Consider the following 26,619-nt stretch of genomic DNA (forward strand, 5'->3'; position numbering starts at 1 on the left):
GAACGGTAAGACTTTCAAAATTTGTTTGGAATGCAAATCTAGATTGCACAGCTTTTATGTAAATATTTGGTCATGGCGACATTTTCCCAATAGAGGCAGGGCTGTGGACATAACAAAGGGCATGGTACCAACACTACTTATCCCTTTACAAGTGTCAGAAGCACATTTATGTCAAACAGCTTTGCTATTGCAGTCCGTTGTAACACACGCACAGCAATAAATTAATGGAAAATAAACACCATCAAGTGCATTTTGTCTTCTGATAAACGTTCTGATGGTTTTGCTTCACGTGAAGCACGAACCGGGTTTTTCTGGAACCGGCGAGGACTATTTTGGACACCATGCTACAGAACCAAAGTCTGATCTGTGCCCTTTTGCACACGCTCTCGTCTCCCTTTTGTCTCCTGAGCTAGTTTTCCGCAATTCCAGATCTTTCACTGGCAAGACGTGTGCGCTGCACCGGGAGCGCACAAGGCACCGAAGCCGCGTTGCTATGGGGACCAAGACAAGTCCGCTCGGCGCTCGCAGTAATCGCAAGGGACAGGCGCTCCCGTCGGGAGCGGAGCCCTGCCCGCCGCACCCCGGGCATCCCTCCGGCTACGGCGGGCAGCCTCCCGCCGCTCGCACGGCGCGTTTCGGGCCCCCGCGCCGCCCCGTGCAGGCTGCGGGCCGGGCGAGCAGTCGGGGTAGTCGGGGCAGCGGCGGGCGGAGCGCGGGGATCGCGGGCCAGCCCTGGCGGCGCGGCGGGCACGCGTTGCGGGCGGCCCCGGGGCGGCGGCGGCGGCGGCGGGCGCAGGTGCCGCGGGCGGGGCGGGCGCTGCGGAGCCGTGGCCGGGGGCGCGGCGGGGCGGGAGCGGCCGGAAGTGACGGGGCCGGGCCGGGCTGATTCACCTGCTGGGCGGTGCGCGGGGTGCAGCCCGGGCACGGAGCCGGAGCCGAAGCCGGTGCCCGCCGCGCCATGGAGCCGCCGCCGCTTCTGCTGCTGCTTGGGGTGTCCCTCGTGCTGCTCTGCTCCGCAGGTGGGCGCAGGTGGAAGAGACGGGACGGGACCGACGGGGAGGGAGAGGGAAGGAAAGGAGGGAGAGGGGAGGGCGGGGTGCGGCGGATCTGTGGGGCTGGGGGTGAGGGGGCTGCTGCCCTCCCGGTGTTCGCCCCCGGGCTGGGGTGCTCCGCGCCTCTGCCCGTGCGTGTGTGGGGTCCCCGCCGTGTGTGTGGGCGTGGGGGGTCTCCGCCCTGTGTGTGTGTGTGGGGGGGACTGTGGGAGTGTGTGTGCGCGTCCCGGCCATGTGCGGGGCTCTGTCTCCCGTGCATTTCCCCGTCCCCGCCAGCCCCTCTGCCCTGCCTGCCCTCAGTCCGGGGCGCGGTGCCCGGGCGGGCGCTGGCGGCGGGGCCGACCTGGGCTTTGTTCGCCCTCAGCGCGGCTGCCGAGCTTTATGTGTCGCCTCCCCCTCCCCTTCCCCCGCCGCCCTCCCGGGCAGTCCCCACCGCGGCCGCTGTGCCGCCGTGCCCGCCCGGTGTCTCCCGACCGGTCGGCGGAGACAGGGAAAACCGACGTGGAAAGGGGGAAAAAAAAAAAATCAAACCCCAACCCTGCCTGCGTGTGTAGCACCTCCAGCATCCAGGCTGGCTCTGCTTTTCGGGGGTGGAAGGGGCCGGGTGGCTCCCGCAGAGCCCTCGGAACCCGGTTGTCCAGACCCGATGGCCACGACTGAGCCCTGCGGAGGAAACGTGAGGGGATTTGAGGGTGGGAGGAAAGGAGTTGAATTGGAGGGACCTAAACGCATTTGTTTTTCGTGATGAAAGAAAACAAAGGAGTAGATAGTCTCAAACAAAAAAAGCAATCAGCCATACCCAGAACCCACACATACCAAATCAAACGTGCCTGGGCTACTAAAAAGCAGGCAGATGTTTTTCATCTCAAATACTAGATGTTGTTAGGTTCCTGTAATGAACTTGGCTGCCATATCGGTGTTTCCTAAACATATCTCTAAAATAAAAGTAAGTTTTCACTAAAGTTGACCCAAACTTATGTGAAACTGTGAAAGGTGACAAAACACCTATGGAGGTCCAGGTTCATAGTAAAATGTGCATCAGTTGTGTCAGGAGGTCAGGTTTTATTTCCTATTGAAATGTTAATGCCTGTGTTGAAGTCACTGCTGTTTTGGGAAATTACTCATGCGATCAAAATTCTGTGTCTGTAATGGAATGGTGAACTCTGATCTCCTGAATGAAAGGGAATAGGTAGTTCTGCATTAAATGTGTTTCCTGAAGCAGAGATAGAAACAAGGTAGATGCAAAAACTGTGAGTTACTAGTATTTAGTTGGCAAGGTTAGCCATCACGATTTGTATTGCAACACTTAATGTAACAAAAACTGTGAGAAGAACTTGTGGTGAGTAGAATTATATGTACTGCATTTGCACTGCTAGATTATCAATGGCTATGATTATATAAAAATAGGAATAATTAATATATGAGGAAATATGATATAAAGTGTAAACTTCTGTTCAACCCAGAACAGAATTTTACACTTTAGTTCTGCTGGAGGATACAGGTGTCTTCAGACCACAGTGTGAAATTGGGTGAATTTGTATATAAAGAAATACTCCTAATAAAAACACACATAACTCTTTTGTACAGTTATTTGAATGACTGTACACTAAAACATGTATTTCACAGACCACTGAAGGAAATAATTGAATAACCTGTGTATCATAGGAGTTGATATGTCCTCTGAGCTAGCTTGTGTTTTTTCCCATCAGGCTGAGTTACTGTGTTGCAGATAGATATTACTTCCTTCACTGAAGGAACAGATGTCAGTTAGTTGCTGTTCTCCATATGGACCAAACTTAGAGGACGCTATTTTTTGTGCGGTTGAGTGAAAGCTGTTGTCAGTGAAGGATTGCCTAGGTGCTGAAGTTACTCGAATTTGTGGTGGTTGTGGTTTAACCTTAGTAACAAACTAAGGACCACCTACATGGTCACTTGTTCGCCTTGTGCTCAGATGAGGGAGAGAAGTGGAAGGATAAAACGTGAGAAAACGTGTGGGTGGAGATGAAGATTTAATGGGGAAAGCAAAATCCCTGCATGCAAGCAAAGCAAAAGAAAGAATTCGTTTGCCACTTCCCATGGGCGGGGAGATGCTCAGCAGTCCCCAGGAAAGCTGGACTCTGTCACGCAGGAGAGTGAGGTGGCAAGAGAAACACTGTCACTCTGAACATCCCCACTTCCTTCCTCACCCAGCTGTGTTCCGTGATCATGACATGATGTGGTGTAACCCTGCCTCCCTGCTTAAACAGTGTTGGGGAAATAATCTCATTTCGTTTGGTGCAAATTCCAATTTGTGTAGGGTTTTAGGTGACTAAGAATAACGATGGGTGCTGAACTTGTGATCCTGATTAAACAAATACGATAATAATTTATAGCTTTTAAACTTCTGAAAATGTGCAACGTCAGAACACAGATTTTCAATAACTGAAATGTTAACATAGCCAGATTATACCTGTACAAAGATAGGTGCTAAAAAAAGATGCTACATGCACAGTGACCCATTTAACCTTTGAAGGAAGATTTTACAAAACAGCAATGCTGTGTATATAAATGCCCTAACTGAGGATGAGTTTGAGTAGAGTATTAAGGTAAATAATTGGGCAGGAAGTTCTTTAGTCTCTAGTGGTATCTTTTCTTGCTGCTCTCATAGTGGGTTTTATATGCATTTTGGTTTTTTGTTTGCAATGGTAATATAATTGGTAATTTTGTACTCTGTTGAAATTCTGCAGTGTGTCATGCTTTATTAATAGAACTGCAAGTTTTAAATAAAATCACGTTCTGGTAAACTCTTAGGAAAAGCTGTGGTTATTGCCCTGCTGTTAAACTTGCAAAAGTAATTCCAATATTGTGCTTGCAGGAGTAGGGAAGTCATGCATGGCATGGTAAGTCAGCATTTGGTGGTTAATACACTTTGCCAAATAAGTATAATAAGGAACTTAATCCTGTTCATGTTTTTATGCATGCAATAGGATCTTGCAGAAGCTTAAATTATAAAGTGTGATTACCACAGAAGTTTAATGATCATTCCTATCCCAGTCTTTTAATTGCTAAACCTGGTACACTTAATCTGCTAGCAGTAATTGTAACAAGATGTAGGGTTCAAGTTCTTCTAAAGTGTCCACTGATGTGAGAAGTTACCTGAAATTTGGGACTCTTTCCCTGGATCTTGGAGTCTTAAGAAGTATGAAAGTCTTTAACCAGAAATTACTTAATCAACTCTTAGTCACCTGCTGTGACATCGACCATGACATTTGAATCAGTGATTTTGGCTTGGCTAATCTGTGTTTCCCAGAAGGTATTTTACACGTTGAGAATGCTGCTGCAGAGATTATTTTAGCTTGTCACTTCGGTCTCCTCTGACTGCCCCCCTGTGTTGCATCAAACTTCAGCTGCCTCTGTCTTCACTCTCAGTTCTTGCCTCTTCCACAGCCAAGCCCACTTTACAGACTGATGAAACCACCCCTCCTGAATGGCTGGTCTAGCTTCTATTGCTGCTTTACAAAAAATACATGCACTCATGTTTTTATATGAGCACACCTATGCTTTCTACTGATTCCATTCACACTTCAAGAAAGTAATCTTGAATATTTTTAAATCTGTCTCAGTATTGGAGTATATTAAAACTCCTTTGCCACAGTGCCTGCAGAGATTTGTAGGGAGCTTGTTTTTTGGGCCAGTATTGTTTTGACATACTTCCACTTCCAATTTAATCAATTGTTGCTTGCATGCTTTCATAACCTTGTAATGACAGGGATCGTTTTTGGTCTTGTTGCAACTTCTGGTTGATTTCTTGAAACTTTTTAAATGTTTCACACAGTATCTAAATTTGGAGAAATTTTAACAACTGTGTGGCACATGGGCATGGAAGAATGTATGTGTCCCCACCCCCTCCACTACAACAACTTAGTCACTTTCTTCTTTTTTTTCCTGTTTATTTCTTTTTCCCCTTCACTTTTTAGGGATTTCCTCTTTCACTTCTTTGCGCCTTTCAGGGGATGGCTCAGAGAAAAGTCTCTTCAGCCAGTTGCCACAGGAGTAAGTAGCAGGGAAGTCACAGTTCTGTGTAAACCTGTATCAGTAGCAGCTGCAATATAAGCGGCCCCTGCATCCTCGGTGGTGCTTTCCTTTGCTGCAGTTGTAAATAGGTCTCAGTTGCTGAAAACCTTAATTTTTTAGCTGGTTAAATCGCATGATTTGAAACAAGAAAGTGTTTTGCCACCAATTTGTCCTGGTACAGGGCAGGAATGAGTGACAGGAAGGATGGCAGAAGAGCATTAGGAGGAAAGCTTGTTCAGTTTGATCAGTATTTTCCCGAAGTAGGGAAATATCTGTAAAACCTCGGCCTGGAGAGAGCTTAGTTGGAAGAGTAAGACTACATGGCTAAATCAGGCAATCAGTCAGATGTCTAGATGTCCCCTCAAAGATTATTTTTGCATCTCATTTGAAGTTGTAACTGGCATTCATCTGGCTCCATAGTGACCTAGTTCAGGGAGTTTAAAAGTTATAAAAAGAATAAATTTTTATAACTGTGAGGTCAGTTTTCTGCCTTTTCCTAATCTGTATCAATGAGTTCAAGTCTGAATTATAGCAAGGAGGTGTCAGCTGGGACCTCAAATGCACATGGGTGGAATATATTATTGCTGTTATTTATTTATTAATTTATTTAAATGTCACCCACTTACTGTGTCATGTGTTCAAAATGTGATAAAGAGGCAAGAACTGGAGCTTTATTTGTTTTACACTGGAGCCATTCACTGCTGATGTCCTTTAGCTGCTGTCAAGAAGCATGGAGGTACTTGATAGTTGCAATTTTTGTAATTGCACTTGCTGCTACATTTTTTTAAGAGATTTGTTTTTCATGCCCTACAGCTAAAGCCTATATGCTTAGTACGCTGAAAAATTATTTGTCAACAAGAACTATTTGGTATGTTGGAGGGAAGGATGAGGATTTGATACGTTCTCAGTGGTTTGAACTTGTGCAGGATTAGTTTGAATGAGGAAGTTTCCTGTATTCACTTATCCGGCATCTTCAGTTCTTTGTTTTTTGATGCATTAACAGTACAAACTACAAGGAATATTTAATCTCAGTTGTTTAAGACATGTAAAAATTAACCTGTATATGTAAAGATATATATATTTAAAGTCGTCTTAAATTTTTAAATTATTAGGTAACCTTGTGGCTAATTAGGGCGGATATTCTAATTCTTTGAGCTTACTCCTTTCTGTCTGTTACATGGTGGGAGTGGGGCAGGAAGGGAAACAAGAGCAGGCAGACAAGACGTTTTTCTCTGTCATTGTGATGCTTCACATTTATATTTCAAAAAACCCCAACAAAACAGCAACAAGAAAAGAGCCCAAAATCAACTCTGTGCTACTGAATCAAATAGTTGTCAATCTTAATGCAAAACTTGCATGTACTGGTAAAAAAGCATTGCTGGTTCAGTAGCTCGGAAGAGCCCAAGCCCCTTTACTCAAGTGAAAATAATATGGCTGCTCAGTTAAGTGTTGGATCATAGTTAACTCCCTAATGCATTGACTGACAGATGTGCCCAATGCATTCACACTGCCAGCGAGCTGCTTCATTCAGCTCCCTTTTAAATGCCATCAAATTGGCAGGAAAAAGATCGAATCATGTGGCTTGATTGCTTAGTGACTGTGTAAGCCTCCAGTATCCATCTGTAATGGGAAAGTGACTTGCAGAGCTACAGGCAAAACAACCTGTGCAGTTGGTGTCGATTTGGTAGAGGAGGGACAGAATTTTGTATAAGCCATGCCAGAATTTCAGTTCTGATCTTCTTCTGTGTTTACTGAACACAGTGGTTGTAGTGGTTGGCCTTCATTTCATTTTACACCTCTCAGTGCTGTTTCTAGATGGTTCCTTAAAGGCCCTGAAGTGCAGTCTGACGTGTCCCATTGCACCTGCCCCCATTACAGATGTGATGCAGTCACATCTGGTGTGTAGCTTCGTGTCTGCTGTGGTTGTTGCCCCTTCCAGCGGTGGCATTGGATTCCCTCTCCCCTGGCTTGAGCAGCCTCATGCAGCTGCTGCCAAAGCCCACCCAGCTGATACTACGGGAAACTTGGAACTCCTTGTGATCTTCTGTAGATACTGGGCTGAACACTACTGCTCTGCTTAAAACGAATCTTAATCCCAGTTTGTGTTACACTATCCCCTCCCCCTTTCGGTTGCCTCCCGAAAGCTTATCCCTCCCTTCAGTAAGGAGATCTGAATGCCCCCTCTCTCTCCACTTGATAAGCACGTCCCTCTCAGGAAGGTCATCAGCCAGCAGTTGCTAGGATACGGAGCTGGAGACTTTGGGTTTAGCAACCCAAAAGCTCCAAGAATGTGCTGAACAAGTAAGGAGCACAAGGACAGTTGTGAAAGGAAAGGGATGTTGGAGAGAATGTAAAGGCAAAGGGTGTGTTGAGGATAAAACAAAGTTGTGGGTTAATTTAAAAAAAAAAAAAAAAGTTTTAACTTGTGATTTTTACGTTTTCATAACTGTATAACTGTTTCAGCTGATCTCAGTGAATTGTGGTGGGGAGTGAAATCGAGTTCATGCTGTGTGTTTGCAGAGGTGGGGTTATTGGTAGTTTTGTTTATATGAGCCTTAAAGTTAAGAATTTTTTCTTAGATTGGGAGAGTCTGTAACTTGTAGCTTAGTTGTGCAGTACCTTTTAAATGGGGGCAGGGGTATACTACACTACATGAATTGGAGCTATTTATTAATTAAATGCTCTCTGAAGACATCCAGGCTGAAAGAGATTTTTTTTAATGTCTTTGAAGAAGTGTGTGTAGTCAGTTTCCTGTCTTTTTTTTTTTTTTTTTAACTTATGTGATTTGACAGAGGATTTGTGGATTCAGTAAATGTGCCTCAGAAAAGTGGTGCTTTTCTCCCACCCTGTTCAGAAGAAGTAAAATCTGGAAATACAAGCCCACTGTTTTGAGACCCAGCAGCAGAGTTGACTGTCCAGGTGGTAGAAGTTTCCCAGGTTTATTCTTATATGTTGGGGGATTTTTTAAACAGTCCTGCTGTTTAATCAACCTTCTTGTTGTAGCTTATGGCAAAAACTTATTTCACGTATGTAAGTATTTTATCTGCACCGTCTGTGGAAAAGTGTTCTGAAAACTGGGTGTTTGGTCACTCAGCGTCTTTGAGCTATTGGTGAGGTAGCTGAGATGAAATGTGCAAGAGAGGTTTTTAAAATCTCACCCCTACTAACATAAAATGTGTAAAACTCTAGTTCTTTTCTACAAAAATTGCTGTGTGGATTTAGTTTCCTGAACGGTTTTTGTTTAGTCTGGGACTAAATGAACTAGGAAGGAGGAGACACTGTGGAGCCAAGTCTCTCCTAGGTAAGTGCTTTTATTCCTGGGCTGTGTTTACTTTCTCTGGCTCCATAATCTGTATCTTTTCTGCACAGTAGGAGAGTTTCACTAAGATCTGTGACTCTCGTTTAGAGAGCACTGACCTGGGAGGTCTGAAATGCAGGCGTGAACGTCTTTTGTCTTCATTTTACTGTCTTTGAGGATTAACCAGTGTTCTGCCTAGTGGACTTAAAAACTTGTCTTTCTACACTAGTCTATCTTCTCTCTAACCTTTTTGCATTGGGCCTTTTTGAGGTTTAAGTAGAAGAGTACTTGGTACATTAATGTCACTAGCCCTGGAAATGTTAGGTTTAAGTAGGCTTGTCCCTTTTGCTAAATTTTTTTGGGGTGTTTTTACCACTACAGTGAGCTGTGCTTATCTCTGAAGTTTGTATCACTGCATTGTATGATAACAACACTTAGGGTGTGAAGCATGGAAAAAATGTGGTCTGTGGAGCATGTTAAACAGTAACTGTTTAACACTTGATATTAGTAGGACAGTACTTTCTTTGTCAGGAAAAGCTTTGTGATTTGCCTTTATCAGCATGGCTTTATCCTTAAAACTGAATTCTTTGTGGAGTTCTAAAATTAGAATGTACTAAAACCAAACCTCTTTAGATACATGGATTCAGATGCAGTAATGCTCTGTGACTTTTGCTTCTCTTGTTTTATTTACTGCTGCATTATTACCTACCTATTTTGTTAGTTCCTGACCAATTGCTTGATAGTTTGTGTCATTCATCTCTTGCTTGTTTTACCTCTGTTGAAGTTGCTGTGAAGCCTGAGTATTCTTTGATACCTAGATACCTGGCTAAATTAATAGGATGTGTATGGAGCTAATAATGTGTTTTGGAATCTGTAATGAAACATTTTTGAGTTTCATTCTCACATCAGAAATCCCAAGTCTATTGGATTTGCTTTCTAAAGGGAAGACTATTATTAATATTTTTTATCCTTCTATTAAACTTCCGTTTTATTGACATTGTTCCTTTAATGTTTACTAAGTTAAAGGATAGTGTTAGGGACTTTGTGTTGTAGAGTTTGACATATGAAGAATTAGATTCAGCAAAGCTTCATAGTGTTTTGGGCCCAAGCTTCTGAAAGCTGTAACTGTGCTGGGTAGATGCAGAAACTGAGAATCCAAATCTGAATCTTCTTTTTTTAAGCCTTTTTTTTTTTTTTTTAACCATTTGAGGAGGGGTCTCACTGATAAATTTAGGCTGTGGTTTTGTTTTTCACTTGTGATGAACTGTGGCAAAACAGCATAACTGCAGCTTTGTGGCCACCTCAGCTGTGCTGATGTGTCTCAGCTTCTGGGTGCTGCAAAAACCACTGAAATAAGTAATGCCAAATATTTGTTTCCCTTTATTCCTTTGTGAAGGCAGCTTTTCATCCAGTTACTTGATCAGCAGGACCCTGCCTTGCAGGCAGTCCCTTTGGCTGCTGAGGATGCTGGTGTTTGGTATTGTGAGGAGGCAGGGCATGATTGTGAGATGGGGGCTGGTTGTGGGAGACTTGTGTTTGTATTAGATTGTGCCAGTAAACACCAGGAAATCTCCTCAGCCAGGCACTCCTCTGTGTGTACCTTCCTCCTTACATACTCCCTGCTTGCTAAAGGTGTAAACTTGACTCATTCCTACAGGGCCTGAGTTCAGAAGTGCAGGTGCGAACGAAATAAGGTGTTGTAGAACTTCTGTCCTAGTAAAGGTGGGAAAGGGAAGAGTTGGGCAACTTTGTTCTGTAAAGTCATTACAGCTAGCTGAGAAAAGCAGGAGATGAACTGTCGAGAAGAGGCATATACAGAAGTAAAATGGAAATGTTGGGGAGGTAGTTTTTGAGACTGATATCTGCCTGTTGAAAAGATTTGATCACAGGTACAGGTCTAATCTGCATTTGAAAAAAAGGTCTAAACTGAAGTGTCTCAAAAGTGAATTTTATAGCTTGTGGCTCTCAAAGCACTAATGTGCATTTCTGGTTGTGGTCATTACTTGCTACTTAAGGACACATTCTGTGAAAAAAGCACTTATATAGTCAGAGCCTCTGCTTATTTGCAGTCAGGTTGTGTGTTGGCAAACAAGACTGGTTTTGGAAAGCCTGGCAGTAAAGTACTCTGAAGATGCAGTTGCAGGTGGCTCACACTAAGTACAGCAGCATCTCAGAACTCTTACTCTATGGAGAAACTGTCCTGTTCCTCATCTAGGGAGGGACTGTGTCTGCCAGGTTACATAACCCTTCTGTGGCACTGCCCTATCTGGTGCCAGAAACAGTCATGCCAAATTTAGATGCACACTTACATTTGTGTAAGCCAGCAGTGCAGAATTTCCATGTGTCCCGATTAAATAAGAAAATATTAAATGCCCAAGTAATTTAATACTTTGCTTTAATCTAATACTTTGCTTTCTGTTATTTATTAGTATATATCACAGCTCTGCTTATGTCTGTATTGGAATGAAGAAAGCTTTGCTCCATTTCAATTTTTTGTCTGCTTTCTGTTTTGAAGATTCTTCAATACTAGAAAACAGCTTTTATCAGATTCCATTAAGTATTTAATTTTCCCTAGATTATTCTTAATAATAATGTAGTTTGCTAAACTCCATTCTACTTGAGTGATACTTAAAGGTAAGTTCAGATATTCAGAAGGAAAGAGTTTTTCTAAAGATTGTTTCCAGGTTTGCACCCCTTCAGAAATCATATGAAAAACTTATTCAATCATACAGATATAGTTTGCAATGCTCTTTAGGGTCAGTTCCCCATAAAAAGAGTACTTTATTCCACCTTAAGAAACTTAAATCTGAATGTTCAGAATCCAAATAGCGTATTTATCTCTTCTTCTAATACAAACTTTTGTAAGGGGTAATAATTATTATTCTTCATCAAGGGAAAGGTGCTTGTCTCTTCTCATCCAGTCACAAATATTAATTCTTTTGTTTGTCACAGCTGAATATGGCACATGTTCTCCTTGCAGAATACTTTTAAAACGATATATAGTCATTTGGGTCAGGTGCACTTCAAAGTTGACTTTCGGGGGTTTTCTTGAGAGTTCTTTGTGTCCTTCTGACTCTACATTTTGCAGTGATTTATTTGCTGTAGTTAGAAATTAGATATTTTAATGTTAAGCATATTTGAATAAGTGGGATAAACGATTTGAGTCACTTATCTGTGTCTAAAACAGAAAAGATGTCTGAAAAGGGTCTGAAATTTTATCCATTAAACCATGCTAACCAAAACAAGTACAAACCTTTCTTCAGCTTGTGATAAAAATGTCTGCCTATCATGCACTAGCAGTTGAATACTGCAGTGGATCCACTCATGTTTTGAGGAGTATACTAGGAGAATGAAATAAATAGAATCTCCCTGATTTGAGTGGAAACTGAAGGGGTAAATCTTAGAGAAAATGGAGAAAATGTCATCTTGTCACTGTGTGCGTTGGCTTCATGTAGATCTTTAATGCAGTTGCAGAATTGTTTGTGTTGGACGTGACTGAGGTCACATCCAACCTTCTGCTCCAAACAGCATCAACACTGAGTACTTTGGTCTTCTCTGTATCAGCCCATACCTGTCCTATTTTTCTCTCTGATTCTTTATTGCTCATGTAATAGTAGAAGGTTTTCATGTGGCACTGGAGTTCCATGCTTCTTTCAGCTTTGGTTGTGTTTTGACTTCCCTGGCGGGGTGCTGCATGCCTGGGCAATGTTTGTGTATTCTTCCCCTGGTAGGCTGTTCTTGGTTCTTCCTCCTTAGGCCAAGCTGCTGATTGATCTGTTCATTTTGCTGGGTTTTGGGATGTACTCCTCCTGTGGTTAGTAATTGGCCTTAAATACAGCCCCCCCCCCCTCCAGTTTTCTTGAGCTTTTTTGCTTTTTAGAACTGGATCCCACAGAACTCCAGCTACTGGGTAAGTCAGTCTGCGCATATGAAGTGCAGGGTGTATGCTGGATTTGCCTTCCTCCTCTGCGGATTTTAAACTTCACTGTTTCATGGTCAAGGCTGCTGTTGATCCCATCCCTGGCAAGTTCTTAGGGGTTGTCCTTGAAAGCAATTTCAATAAAGTATCAAGTGGGGTTTGACTCATTTCATGCTGTTTTTTCCTGATATCTTTCAGAAACCTCTTAGATTCTGTCTCCTGCTGTGTTACTCTTCTAGCAGATGTCACAGAGGTGAAATAGTAACCAGTCTCTGTCATTTTTAGAAACTTTCTGGAACTGCTGAAACAGTTTTCATCATTTTTTTTACCCCAATCAGGTGATATGTAACAAACTTTGACTGTGATGTTGTCCATACCGTCCTTTCCTTTAATCCTGCCCCACAAGCTCTTAGCCAGCCTGTTGTCTGTCCTGTAGAACAGCTTTTTGTGTTCCAGCTGCTCCTGCAGGTAGAGGGTAGGTGTCCTGCTGTTCTTCACTTCCTGGCTTTGTTAAAAAGCTTGTGTCCATTCATGACAAAGTGCCAGTCATGCAAACTGTCCCACACGCCTCACTCTGGTGTCAGGTCTGTGTGCAGGTGCTGTAGGTGGTTACCCTTTTAACATGCTTTATCTTCACCAGGGTCTTTCTTCCTTCAGCCAGCCTGGCCCCTGTACTTCCCATAGCTCAGTCTCTTTTCCCTCCCTGACTGCAAAGTTCAATTAACATTCCCTGGGAGGTCTCTCATTTACAGTCACCAGCTCTGATGAGGTTGTTCATAACCCACTTCCTCTGGTGGATCCCATCTCTAACTTGGCAGCCCTTGTTTCTCAGGGGTACTTGTGGCTATAAAAGTTAAGAGTGCTCCTTGCAGTGCCAGTCCTGTAGTGAGTTCTTCACTTGAAGGATGTGTCTCCACAAGCCTTTTCCCCTCAGAGGAAAAGAGCAAGAAGAGTGTCACCTGGGATCCCATGTCCTCCTTTGCCCCTGGAGTTTTCTAGTCACACTTGATTTCCCCCAGGTCTCTGTTAATAGCAGGTAATAAATAATTAAGTGGGAAAAGAACAAAAAATAAAAGAAAAAGGCACTAGTGGTGATGGTAATAAGGGTCGGAGGACCCTTGACAATCTCTGACATGTTGAATCTGGCCAAGCCTCCTTCTCCAGAATATCTGGCAGCAGATGTGTGTCTTCCCTGCAGAAGGGATCTCCAACTAGTATAACTTGCCCCTCCCTTGTGTTGCTAATGCTCAGTCCAAGCCCAGCTAGCTCTGACATGTACCTTAATTGAGATGCTTGCTGCTTCTGCATGCTAGTGTTGACATAGGATAAAAAAAAAGTGGAAAAAGCTTTGTGTTTGCAGCCTTAGTGTAAGAAAAAGACCATGGAACACTAGTATAATGAAAAAGAGGTGTTGTGAGATGTGCAGTAAGAAAGGAATTGAGATTAATGGAAAAGCTGATAATTAGAAGGCTCAGACTAATGTTTGAGTACCTCTCTTAGCAGCCGGTGTGTGGTGGAAGCTTCCCGTGCAGGAATGATTGTTGGGTGTTACCCTGAGGATTGTGTGCTTTAGCTTTCATTGATACGTTTGCATGCAGTCATTGTGCATGAAAATACTACTTGGACTTCAAAAGTATTAAAAATGAAAACTTTAAAAAGATTTTTATGACAATCTTCTATTTTGGGCAAGGCTCTTCAGGCTGTTGCATTCTACTTTTATTTGGCGTATGGTTACTATGTTGATTTGTATGTTTGGATCAGAGAAAAGAGTGCTGTAGTAGAAACTGACATGTTTGCTATTTCTGGCTTTTAGAGCACTTGGACCAAGCTGCCAGGCAGTGAGTGGTAGGTGGGATGACTGGAGTCTCGTTTCCTAGGAGTGTGTCTTTGAAATGTAGTACTTCCAGCTTTTAACAGAATTTTTCTTCCCAGTTGCCACTTTCTCAGTGTTCTGCCATGAAACTGTGTAATGTCCACTTTGAAGTTACACTTACATGAATTGTCTGGCAATGAAGAGGCAAGAGGTGGTTGAAGAGTCTAATGCTTCTTAGCTATGTCAGTACAAATGAGTACTTGGGGGGACTTCTGGTTGTAGTGGACTGTTATTTCTGCTTTTATATTTGTTTGAAATAGTCAAAGAGATGAACAAGTAACCGCTGAAGAGGGAGAGAAAGAAAACATTGATCTTACAAGTCCCATTTTGTTTAGAAAAGTAGTCAAAAAAAATCAACATAGGGATACTCATCTGTCCAGTTTGTTTTGGCCATGTTGTGTTTCAGCAGGTATCAACTGAAAATAGAGGGGTGGATACTTTTTAGTAGTAAGGATGTGTTGTAGCATTCTTAGGGTATAATTCTATTACCCACTATCTGCTGTGAAAAAGCAGAGTGTTGCTCTTACATGAATTTTTGTCCCGTTTGTGAAATTCTCAGTAGGTTCTCTTGTGAGGTGGGAGAAGCAAATGTGTGTGCTGTGGTCCTTTGTCGTGGAGCTTCAGATGGCAAAGTGACTGTGACTGGAGGTGCTGCCACAGAGCAGCAGCTCTGCTTCAGTGACTTAGTTCAGAATGAAGGCTTCTAATTTCCTAGGCCACGGATTTGAGGCTTTTAAGGAAGTAGCATCATAAAGTATTTCATTATCAGTCACTTAAACTGTACTTGAGTTCACATCCCTTTCGTTTAATATAATAACGCTGAAGATGCAGAAATGCAATTTGGGATTACCTTTGAGAATATTGTATTACAGTTTCCTAATCTGTAAGGCCATGAGGGAAAGGGAAACAGAAGAGTATGGAAGTCACTGAGAAAACAGTTCAGGAATTTACATTAATAATGTAAATGTGACTGTGTGTTATGGAAACATGAATGTTCTTTAAATCTAAAACAGGAAAAAAAACAGAAGAAGTAGTAGTATTGTCTTTGCCTATTCAGAGGTTTAGAATGGCTAGTTTGGAAATCTGAAAGGATCCTTTATGAGGGGATAGGATTGTGACAAGTCAACTGGTACTCATGGAGACCACTGTTATTTAGGGAACAGTATTAATTCAACCTAGTAGCAGAGAATTAATTGTTCAGATCTGTTTACTGTGGTCAGAAAAGAGGTGGTGCAAACCTGTTAAAGTTGTCTGTGAAAAGGTGTACATGGTTGGTAAGAGACATTGCATGTAAATCTCTTTCCTGAGAGTTGATGTGTGTTTTTTTGGTCGATATTTCTTTTTTTGTTTTCCTTCCCTCTTCTCCCAGACTGAAGGTAATGTCATGAAAAGTAATACCATGAATGGTAGGAAACTTAATTATCTTCCCTATTTTGTTAGTAATCAGCTATTGTGAAGGCCTTTTCTTGCAGGCTGTAGTCTTGGAATTTAGTATGTTAAGTGATTCCTCTTTCTAAAGGATTTTTTAAAAATAGCTGTTAAGGAACCCATTATTTTGTCATCAGGAAGAGAATGCAAAGACTTGCTAGAGAGGAAAACTTTAATAAAGCAGAAGATTATCTGTTGGGTCCCTTCCAACACACCATATTCGATGATCTTCTGCAGAGAGCTCTACTATATGGAGAAGTGCAAGTTAGAACTTGTATAAAAGTTCTAACTTGCACTGTGTAAAATGATTTAAAACTTTTTCATCTGAGGCTGTTACTTTACATCTGTAAAAGACACAAGGACATCTGTCTTCCTCACACTGTCCACTCTCCTGGTAGCCTTGCAGCTCTCGTGGCTGTGGTCACATCTATGTGTCCCATCTAGCAACCTGCACACATAAAATGACTGAAAATCTGAGCTTGGTTTCCAGCAAGGTGGACAAAACAGCGGATGTAACAGTGCCAAACCTGTTTCCATCATGAGCAGAGGGTATGCTTTCCACATCCTGGCTGTGATGTGCAAGCCTGTACACTTGATATAAGAGAAGCCTGTGTTTGTGGTGAAATAGGGGGAATCTTGCTTCAGGCCTTTTGAGTAGCTCTTTTTGTGTCACTATATGGACTCTTTGCCAGGGTTGAATTGAGGAAAATTTGTTGTTTGGAAGCATGTTTGCCTAGAGGCATTCAGATAAGGATTGCACAGCCTTTTTAGAAGACTAAGGCAAGCAGAAAAGACAAACAAATCCAAAAAACTCATTAAGATTTTTGGAAAACATTAATTTGTCCTCTGTCTCCCTGTAGATAGAGGAGCCCTTATAACTCAAAGCAAATTAACTTACTTCCAACTTAGGACTTCCCAAGAATTCTATCCTGACAGGCTTCATTGCTGTTCCATATTTTCATTTTACATTGCTGTTTCGTACTTTTAAGTAAAAGTAACTTACTTCCAACCCAGGATTGTCAAGAATTTTGTCTGTCCTGGCATGGACTTCATTGCTGTTCTATACTTTCAATTTACAGTGAGGAAGTAATGGTAAGGTGATTATATAGTGACTTGAAAACCTGATGCTGAAAATGCGTAGCTTAGATTTGTGTGGGACGTGAACTGTGGGGGGAAGAAAAAAAAAAGAAAAAAAGTATGGCTTGAAAGGTGTAGCTGCCTGTTGGATGTAATTCCAAATGAGCAGCATGGGACTTTGCACTATGCTGGGTGGAGGGTTTGCACAGGCTCTCTTCAGCAGTGACAAGTCTGACTGATAGTGTGATTTCTATGCAGGGAGAAAGCATGAGCACTTAGAGTGAACAACTGCTGTGACTTGTTTTCAAAACATAAAAATATATTTTTATAGGTCTGACAAGAAGCCTAACTATAACTTCAGCTGACCAGTCAATGTTTGAAAAAGCACAAGGAGAGAAAGTTACATTGCCATGTACTTTTGAGCTCTCGGAAGAAGATGAAGGCCCACTAGATATTGAGTGGGTATTGATACCAGCAGATAATCAAAAGAGGGAACTAATAGTAAGTAGAGACTTCTTTTTGCACATTGGTAATTCACTTGTTTGAGTAGGTCAATGTCTGAGTTTTGTTACTGACTTTTTAAACTTCCACTTTTTCGGGTTGGGATGCTTGTGATCTTAAATTGCTTTGAAGCAACAGTCACATGAAATCTAGTGAAAGTTTTGAAATACCAGATTAAGGATGAAATGTCAATACATTTTTCACTATAAACTTGCCTTCTAATGAAGAACTTCCAAATTAAAAACAATTCAGTTCCAAAAAGCAGACTTTGCTTTTGTTTCCTGCATTATCTTTCTTATTAAAAACATATTCATGAGGACTTAATTTTAAATATATTAACTCTTTTAATTATTAATGCTTTCCTGTCTTTGAAAGCCTTATAAGTAAGATGATTCATATTAGTAGGCAGGTTTTGCAGAATTAATTTGGAGCAATTCTAAACAGTTTGCTTTCAGTCAGAAGTCAATGCTGATATATTGGTACTTGGTCAGGTGTTTGGTTGGAGTATTCACTATAATGCTGAGTGTGGTGATATTCATTTCAAAGATGGATATATTTAACTCTGTTTTATTACTGGGGTTGAAGCTATAGAAAGAAACCTGAGAATTCAAATAGACTATTTTAATTGTTTGCACACTAAGTGGACTTCTGAATCGTATTTCTTTTTTTTTTTGTAGATAATTATGTATTCTGTAGACAGGGTTTATGATCAATATTATGCTGCTACGACTAGGCGAATGCAGTTTAGTAATCTTGATCCTAAGTCTGGTGATGGTTCGTTGGATATCCTGAATTTAAAGGCAGCAGACACTGGTACATATCAGTGCAAAGTGAAGAAGGCTCCTGGAGTTCAAAGCCAAAAAATACAGTTGACTGTACTTGGTAAGATAATCTCTTTTCCTAAATTTTCAGTGATGTTTTTTATGTGCTTATTTCACCCTATCTTCAGTGTCTGAAATGAAACAGTTGGGCAGTGTTGTGCTGAATCTGTAGTGATTATGGTCATCATTGAGGCCTTGGGAGGGATGGGCATAATTCTATGTTCTGGGAAATGAAGGGAAATGATACTTAGAATAACAAGCATTTTTAGAAGTTCTGCACTTGAATTGTGTTTCACAGAAGAATCTTTCTGTGTGTTGAAATGGTTTGTGGCACAAACTTTCTTTCACAAAACAGACTGGCTGCTAGAATACAAGTAGCAAACATTTTGGTTGTGACTGTTATTAATTCAGTGACGTTTTGTTTATCAGTAAAGCCAGCACGGACTAAATGTTCCATTGAAGGATCACAGGAGATCGGAAAGGACATTACCTTGAAATGTGTGTCACAAGAAGGATCCCCACTTTTGTCTTACGACTGGAGGAGAGTATCTGGCACACAGAATCTTCCTGCCACTTCCGTGCTGAGTACTGTCAAACTTCATTTATTACTCTGAAATACTTAAAAAGATTGCAATAGTATTTTGGCTTATCCTGACTTGTAAGCATCTGGGGGTTGGTAGTACTGTAGAGGAGTCAAGATTAAATGTCACTTCTGCCCTCTAACAAAACTGACTTTGAAACAAGCTGGAGTTGATTCTGGTTTTTAATTCATGCTTGGAAATGTTTCAAGCTTCAAGTTGAGATTCTTACCATTAGGCTGCAGTATGTTCACCTGTGCCCAAATGTTGTCAGTTCTCCTGTTTGCTGATGGTTTTGTTTTTGTGCTTAAGTGAACAGTAGGGAATTCAGAAGTGGCTTCAATTTGATTTAAAACAAGCAAAAAAATCTCAATTTTTTGTAAGCTTCTGCTTCCATTAGAATATGTAATATCTTAAGACACAGATCCCTAAAAATCAGTAAAAGGAAGAACCTAATACTGTTCTTAATTTTGAACTTGACTCCTGGTCTCCTATTTGATGTCTCTTACTTCTTGTTTTGACAGTGAATCAGTTGATCATTAATGTCCTTCTCTGTACACTCAAGAGTTTAGGCTACTAAACTCTTTCTCCACATCCCAAATTTGGCTTGTGGTAACAAAAAGAGCAATTGGCAATATAAGTTCTGGACAAGAATGAGTGGGAAATTGTGCAAGAGTGACTTGTAACTCACTAAAGTCATGTTAGCTTTGGGCTTGTGAATGTAGTTTTGGGGACACTTGAGTGTGTTCTGAAGAATCTAGACAGTACCTACCTAACTTGTTCAGCAGATAGAGCAAGTCAAATGCTGTGGAATACATTTCTAATTGGGTAAGACTTTTACAAACAAAGCATTCTACAGCACGATAGAACTGTTTTAATCTGGATGTTTTTTGAATAGCATTTTTAAGTTAAGATTTCAAGTATATGCTGGTTAAATAATTTTGTGATGTTAAATATGTAATTATATTTAGGAAAATGGTCAGCCTCTACCTTCTATTGTTTGTAGATAAAAATACAGGGGAACTTCTTCTGAAAAACGCCTCTCAAGAGTATTCTGGTAGATACAACTGTGTGGCCTCAAACAGAGTTGGCACGGATGAATGTTCTGTTGAGCTGAATGTCACCCCTCGTAAGTGTTTGCTGTGCAACAGTCACAGCGTGCTCTTGTATTAACACTGAACAGTCTTTTTCTCTCAACTCCTAAAAGGTTAAAACCCCCAATGCTGTTATGTAACTTGGGGATGCCACTTCAAGTCGTACTGTTTTAAATGCCGGTGATTGAGCACTCCTCCTCTGATTCAGTGATGTGTTATTGACCTGCCTCATGTGAAACATACTGGGCTTAATGTTAAAAGAAAGGTCTTACAACTTTGACTTCTAGCAAACAGTACTGTTATTTGTCTATTCCAGCCGTAAATACAGCTGCTATCATTGTTGGAGCTATTATAGGAACTCTGCTGGGTCTCTCTGTACTGTGTTCTATCATCTTCTGTTTCTGTAAGAAGCACCGAGAGAAGAAATACGAGAAAGAAGTACATCATGATATCAGGTAACAGCGTGTCTCTAGTTTCTGAGCAGTATTATTGGAAGATTAACTTTTAAATGTGTATTTCTGCAAATAAGTTACTTAACAGTTGAGATTTCTGTCTTAATCTGGAAAGCTTATTATAACACACTAATGGCTTGTCAGAGAACTTTTTGTGGTTTGTCCAAGTTCAGCAAACATTTTAGGGGCTATGAATATTGAGGGTTTGGGGAGGGTTTTGTTACTTTAAAGGAAGATATAAGGGTATATAAGATATATTTTTGACTACTGCATTAGAATATAGAAAAAACAAACTGAATATTTGTTTTAAAGTAATGGTGACTGTACTCTTGTGCTACAACTGACTTTTTTTTGGTTTTTGTTCATTTCAGAGAAGATGTTCCACCTCCAAAGAGTCGCAGTTCTACAGCTCGCAGCTACATCGGCAGCAATCGTTCTTCCCTGGGCTCAATGTCTCCCTCCAACATGGAAGCATATACCAAAACTCCATACAGCCAAGTCCCAAGTGAAGACTTTGAACGTACTCCTGCTCAAAATCCAGCCTTTGCACCTTCAAAGGTAGCTGCACCTAATTTGAGTAGAATGGGAGCTGTTCCTGTGATGATTCCAGCACAAAGCAAAGATGGGTCGATAGTATAAAATATTATTAATTTAAAAGATGTTTTTTAAAGTGTTCATTGTAAGTATTAGAGAAAACTACTGTGTTCCATCCCTCATTTAAACACTGGCATGAAATTTTCCTTTAAGAAAATGTACAAGTTCGTTTGAAAAGCCACCAACTCTTAAATTTAATTTTAAACTTAATTGTATATGACGGTTGAACTATTTGCTAAAAGCATTGAAGTTCACAAATAAATATCAGACACTGAAGGTATTTAGACCTCTGGTAGGTTGCTGAGGAGGCTCTGACACTGTCAGCTAATGTACAGTTCTGAATGTGTAACAGTGAGACACAGGTGAGAGGTAACAAAAGCATTTCATGTGTAGACCATGAAGTTTCTCAGAGTTCCTGAGACTTTATTTTGTTGTGGAATAACAGAAATATTTTAACTTGGCCACTGTCTGGTATAGTTGCAGGGGGATGAAATACCAGGGATTACTTTGAATTCTGTTCAAATTGAGTATTTATGTGGTTATTTAACCTGGTGATGTTTGTTTGGAGTACTTGAGCTCTTATTGCAGGGGCAGACAGTTATTTGATTGGTTCAATGAATTTTATTAATCCATTCTGAATTTAAAATGGCAGTGAGTGGAAGTGTGACAGGAAACCTTGCAAGTTCTTTGAAGCACAATTTTTTCTACAGTAACTAGTTCTGGTCCTGTCAGATAACTTAATACTTACGTTATCTGATGCAAATGGTCCTATCAGGTTGTTGGTAGAGGTCTCTAAGCTCTAAAACCTAGGACCAACTGTTACTGTCACACTAAGAATGAATTAATGTATCTTGAAAGTTAATTTTACCTTGCATTTTCCAATCCCTGGTTAGATACTAAGGCAGTGCTCTTAGGTTTTTTTCCAAAGTGATTTCCTAGAAGCTTCACGAGGACTTGATGAAACCTGTTAAGTAACTGGTATTTGATGGCTGTCCTCTTGCTCTAACCACTGTAGAAACAACTTTTCTCATATGCACCTAGGCAGTAGTCAGTCCTTGTTCAAGATGCTGTCTGGCTCTATGAATTTCAAGGAAATCAAAGTTTGTTTTTTCTTGCCTCTTTAACAGCCCTAAATATTCTGAACCAATGTTCAGACTGTAGAGAGCAAGAGTTTCATGTAGCTGAGAGGAAAAAATTACCCAGAATTGTTGATATAAATCTCATGTTGTGAGATTGAAAACGCTTCTTCCTAATTTTGCAAACTTAAAGCAATACTGGAGAAACACAACAATTCCTTGTCTTACTTTCGCGTGTATTTAAGGACTTCTGGTAGCTTCTAATGACTGTTGCCATATACCTGCAAAAGCTCCATCTAAAACTCAGTAGTTTGTATCTGAATTCTTTTTTCTTTCCTGTTTTCTACCTTCTTTATCTTGTGCTGGGGAGCACGGTGGGGAGAGTTCTTTTAGCTTACTCTAGCTAGAAATGTTGAACTGCAAGGTATTTTGGAAAACTGTAAATGCATTATAGTATGTGCATTGATGTTGATGAAGGAGATATCTGAATAGCCTGTTGAAAGATGTTGGGATTATTTGTGTTTGAGAGTGAGAGAAAACAACATTACCCCAGACTTCTAGGTTTAGTATCTGCTTATCTGTAGCTGCCTATAGATCTGTGATGAATTCTTTGGCTTACTACGAAATGCTTGTCCTATCTGTAAATAGGTGCACAATTTTTGGCTGGCGCTATTAATGTAAAGAAATTCCCCTGCCCGTGGCAGTGGTTGGTACAAGGTCATCTTTAAGCTCCTTACAACCCAAACAATTTCATGATTTTAACATACCCTTCATACTGAATTTAGAAACTTGAATGGCTATTAAGTAATATAGAATTAGTTTTACACATTTGGGACTTTTTTAGATTGTAAACTGATGCTGTTAGAGATCAGATTTTTTATCTTTCATGTGTGCCTTGTCAATAAACTTTGCCTGATTGTAACTTCAGTTTTTATGAAATTTCTGGTGCCTAAACATACTGTATAAACAGGTGCTTAGATGGTACAGTTCTTAAAATATGACACTGTGATATGATTTCTTGATTCTTATGTACTATTTATACCTCTTCATGCCTATTTTTGGATGTGAACTTCAATGTCTCTCTCTGTATTGTTCTGTATTTCAAAATGTCACTTAAATCATAATTAGTAATTGAAGGAGTTAAGTGTTTGTGTTCCTGAAAGCTCTTCAGTTGTTGTACCAATGAGAGGGATGATTGACTTTTATTTATGTGGTAAATAATAGGTTTAGTAAATGTGCCAAACATAGCTTCTGAAGAACTGTAGATGAGGAGACATCTTTTTGCATCCAATTATTGCGTTAGAAGAGACTTCCAAGGTGTTAATCATACACTGATTGTTTACCTTGAAACTAAGGCCTTTCTTAATGAAAAGGGTATAGTTACTACAAATACAAGTTGAGTGCAAGACTAAACTGAATCACAGACTGAGAGAGAGATATAAACCTAAGGAACCAGGCAGCAAACCTACTAAATTTGGTTCTAAGCCGTCTGTGGACCTGTGTGTTTTTTGGTAGTTTGAGTTTCTTATAAATTAATTTTTTGTTTGTTTTGGTTTGTTTTTGGTTTGGCCTGAGACCCTGTGACTTATAGTCAGGTAAGCCCTAGGACACAAACTCAGAAACTTGTCTCAGTAAAGCACATGGAGCAGAGTTTACACATGCTTGATGCTCTGTCAGCTTGTGCAGAATAATAAATAGGCAGAAGGACAGCCTGATGTGCCCTCAGAGCCTGGCTGTTAGGCTTAGCAGCCTTGACAGTGTCTTTCTATTTATGTAATTGCATGGAAAAATGAAAGAAACTAAATCTGACACAGTCCTTATCTGAAATATAGAACCTCTGACTTGGGGTAAACTCTGCCTCAAGTTGCTATCATCATGCCTTTTTTGGGTGGATGCAGCACTACTATGAAAACATAATACTGCTACTATAAATTATTTCTTTTGTCACTCGATGATTCACTTACACTGGATTATGATTCTCAAAAGCAGCTACTATATTTTAACAATAATTTCTAGCTGTGTGGGAGATGAACTGGTTAAACATGTGAGGTGTCCAATGTAACAGAGAGCTCTGCTGACAGAACGCTTTTAGGAAGTAATGGCAGCTGTTGTACCAGTTAGGAGGTGGCATTTTTAATGTCTTTTGTTTTTTTTTTTTTTAAGGGGGGCAGGGAGGGAGGGTGTTACCATTGTGTAAATACTCTTAAGTGAGCTCAAGAAACCTCTAGTTAATGTCATGACTGTAAAATTGCCTGTTGAGGACTACTATATATAGAAAGAAACCCCTGGATTTTAGCATGGTGTGAATAAAGTGTTAGACTTGTAATACTGTAGAGGTTACGTTACACTTGTCCATACATTACAAGAGTTTTCATCAACTTTCTGCAGTGGGTATTTAAAGATACTTGTGTGAAACTTCCCTCCCTAAAAACAAATACTTCTTCCAAAACTGTGTGGTGCACAGAAATGCCTTGTTGGAGGGGTGAAACATGACTTTTGAAAGAAATGTACAACGCATACGTCTTTCTCAGCTCTTGATAGTCTCATTCATATTAGATGTATGCTTCCTGTTTAATAGTGCAAGTAAGACTTCTGAATTGCAAGCTTTTCTGTAATGCTGAATATTGTATATTACTGGTTTCCATGACAAGCTTTTAGTTCTGTTCTGAGCAGTGTATATATTCTGGATTACTCTAGGTCTTGGTTCCAGTCTAAAGATATTATGCTATTTGTGTCACTTAAACCTTGTTTTATACACTTGATAGGTGCTTTTTGGGGCCCTTTGTTGAATAGTCCCCTAGCACTGAGATATAGCTCAGCTGAAATCAGAGCAATAAACAACTTCCTGGGATCTAAAATGTGATGTTATGTTACACTTCTCATGCACAAAGCATGGACTTTGAACATTAATATGAATTTCAGTATGAGGTTTTATATTCACACTTTTGGGGGAATGGTATTTTAAAATACAGGTATTGTGAGTGAATTTGTAAAAAAACAAAATCCAGAACTTAAAAATGCTGTAGTTCCATGACAGACTTGTGTACTTTTTTGAAATAAAACTGTTGGAGAAAACAGTAGTCTGTCTTTATTTTAAAGCAGCACTTGTATATGGCTTCAGCTTTTTCTTTATGTAATTGGAAGTGAACTAATAAATATGGCTGTGTATACCATGCTGGCATGAATAATTTTATTTATTGCTTTTTCCCCCCCTTCCAAGGCAAGTAAAGATTTAGATGTTTTAAAAGATGTACTTTTAGGTAGGGTTTTTTAATTGTAGATATAGTTATTCTGAAACATAAGGCTGGAAAGGAACTTTAGATTAGATTTCATCCCTCTTTATTTTAGGTAGAACCAAAAACTCCTGAAACTCATTAATCTTTGTCTTTTAAAGTTCAAACAAGCAGGTTGATAGCACTCAAAGTATGTTGATAAAGTGCTCCAGGTTTTTATTGTTAATGTGTTAATTTGCATCTCTTTCAATTTTGATGAAGCTGATTCAGGGTACTCTGCACCACTTGGCCTTGCAAACCAACTGATTATTGTACTTATAATTTTACCTGAGATTCATGTGATTTCTCCAGTGTCATCTCGGGTGGAGATCCAAAGTCTGGCATGGGCTCTATTTGCACTACTGGCATGTATTCAATTTGTATCATTTGAGGCATAATTAGCTTACTTTTGCTCATAATGTATGCATGTTCATATGTTATAATGCATGCCTATCTTCATATATTGTGTTCTGGGCCAGGCCAGATGTTCCAGTCACTTTTTTGTGTGTATATAAAAAAAACCCAATACATGTGTGCACAAGCATGTGAAGCTAAATGGAGTACTGGTGGATAAACCTCCAGGATTTTTTTCTTTTTTTTAATTTCAAACTAAGACTCATACTTAAATAACAAAGGAAACCTAATAAAAAATGGAAGTTCAGATTTGTCTCTATTTATAGAGTTCTAAGAATCCTTTCTTACACTCTTTTTAACATTCATGTCAAGACTTGGGAAAGGATGGAAGGGTTTAACTTAGGGTGGCAGTTTTGTCACAGATGGCTCTTGCATGCCTCAGCTGCTCCTCAGGTCTTTTATTTGGAGGATAGGTGACCGTGAACCAGAAGCTGAGTACTACCTTCAGCTTGTCTGTGAAATTCCAGCAAAACAGCTGGAACTTTCCTGAGTGTCCTGACAGAAGAGAGGGCACTCAGCACCTGGTAGTTCTACAGAACCTCTGTGGTCCTTTATATGTGTATTAGACAATGCCTTGGATAAAGTGTCATAAAAGGTCTGGCTGTTTGTTTCTCTGAACATCTTGGCTGTGTCTTCTGAGCTTACTGTCTCTCATTTGTTTCCCTGATGGAGCAGCTTAGTTCTTTCAAAGCTCTGTGATTATACTGATATGCAATTAATTGCTAGGCTCTTTTAAGAAGCGGATAATGACAGCACCTTAGCCTTGTTTCCTATCTGTTAAATTCATAAAGCAGAACAGTTTGTAAAGAAAAGAGCTGATTAAGTAGCAGAAACAAGAATAGGATGAAACGAAGCTATGCATGTTGCCTACCTTTCCAAATCTCAGCTTATTCTAAAACTACGTTTAGCTTGTTTATGACTGTAGGTGATGTCTCAAAACATGAAGACTTGCATCTTAATATAAAAATAATGTGTGTGCTTGAGTTACGATGATTCCGTTGCAATTCTTAATTTGCTTTGGGCTTTTTGCAGAATGTTGCAGGCACAACTACCAGGAGAAGAATATGAACCTTTAATTTTATAAAATAACCACTCTGGCAGAAAACTGGCCTGGAGG

The 26,619-nt window shown here is 40.3% G+C and overlaps 1 protein-coding gene across 1 annotated transcript; it reads left to right on the forward strand.

Moving 5' to 3' along the window:
* Positions 1-341: 341 nt before the first annotated feature.
* CXADR (CXADR Ig-like cell adhesion molecule) lies at positions 342-24,893 on the forward strand. The gene is given in 10 exon segments (XM_066208539.1): positions 342-470; positions 473-636; positions 638-942; positions 945-1,019; positions 17,032-17,201; positions 17,879-18,083; positions 18,452-18,607; positions 19,607-19,729; positions 20,011-20,149; positions 20,518-24,893. Coding segments are annotated over 10 exon segments (1,734 nt in total). The 3' UTR covers positions 20,786-24,893.
* The last annotated feature ends 1,726 nt before the right edge of the window (positions 24,894-26,619 follow it).

Source organism: Chamaea fasciata, unplaced genomic scaffold (assembly GCF_029207755.1).
Source record: "Chamaea fasciata isolate MVZ Bird 193981 ecotype frontalis unplaced genomic scaffold, bChaFas1.0.hap1 SCAF_2, whole genome shotgun sequence".
In the NCBI taxonomy this organism is placed as follows: Eukaryota; Metazoa; Chordata; class Aves; order Passeriformes; family Sylviidae; genus Chamaea; species Chamaea fasciata.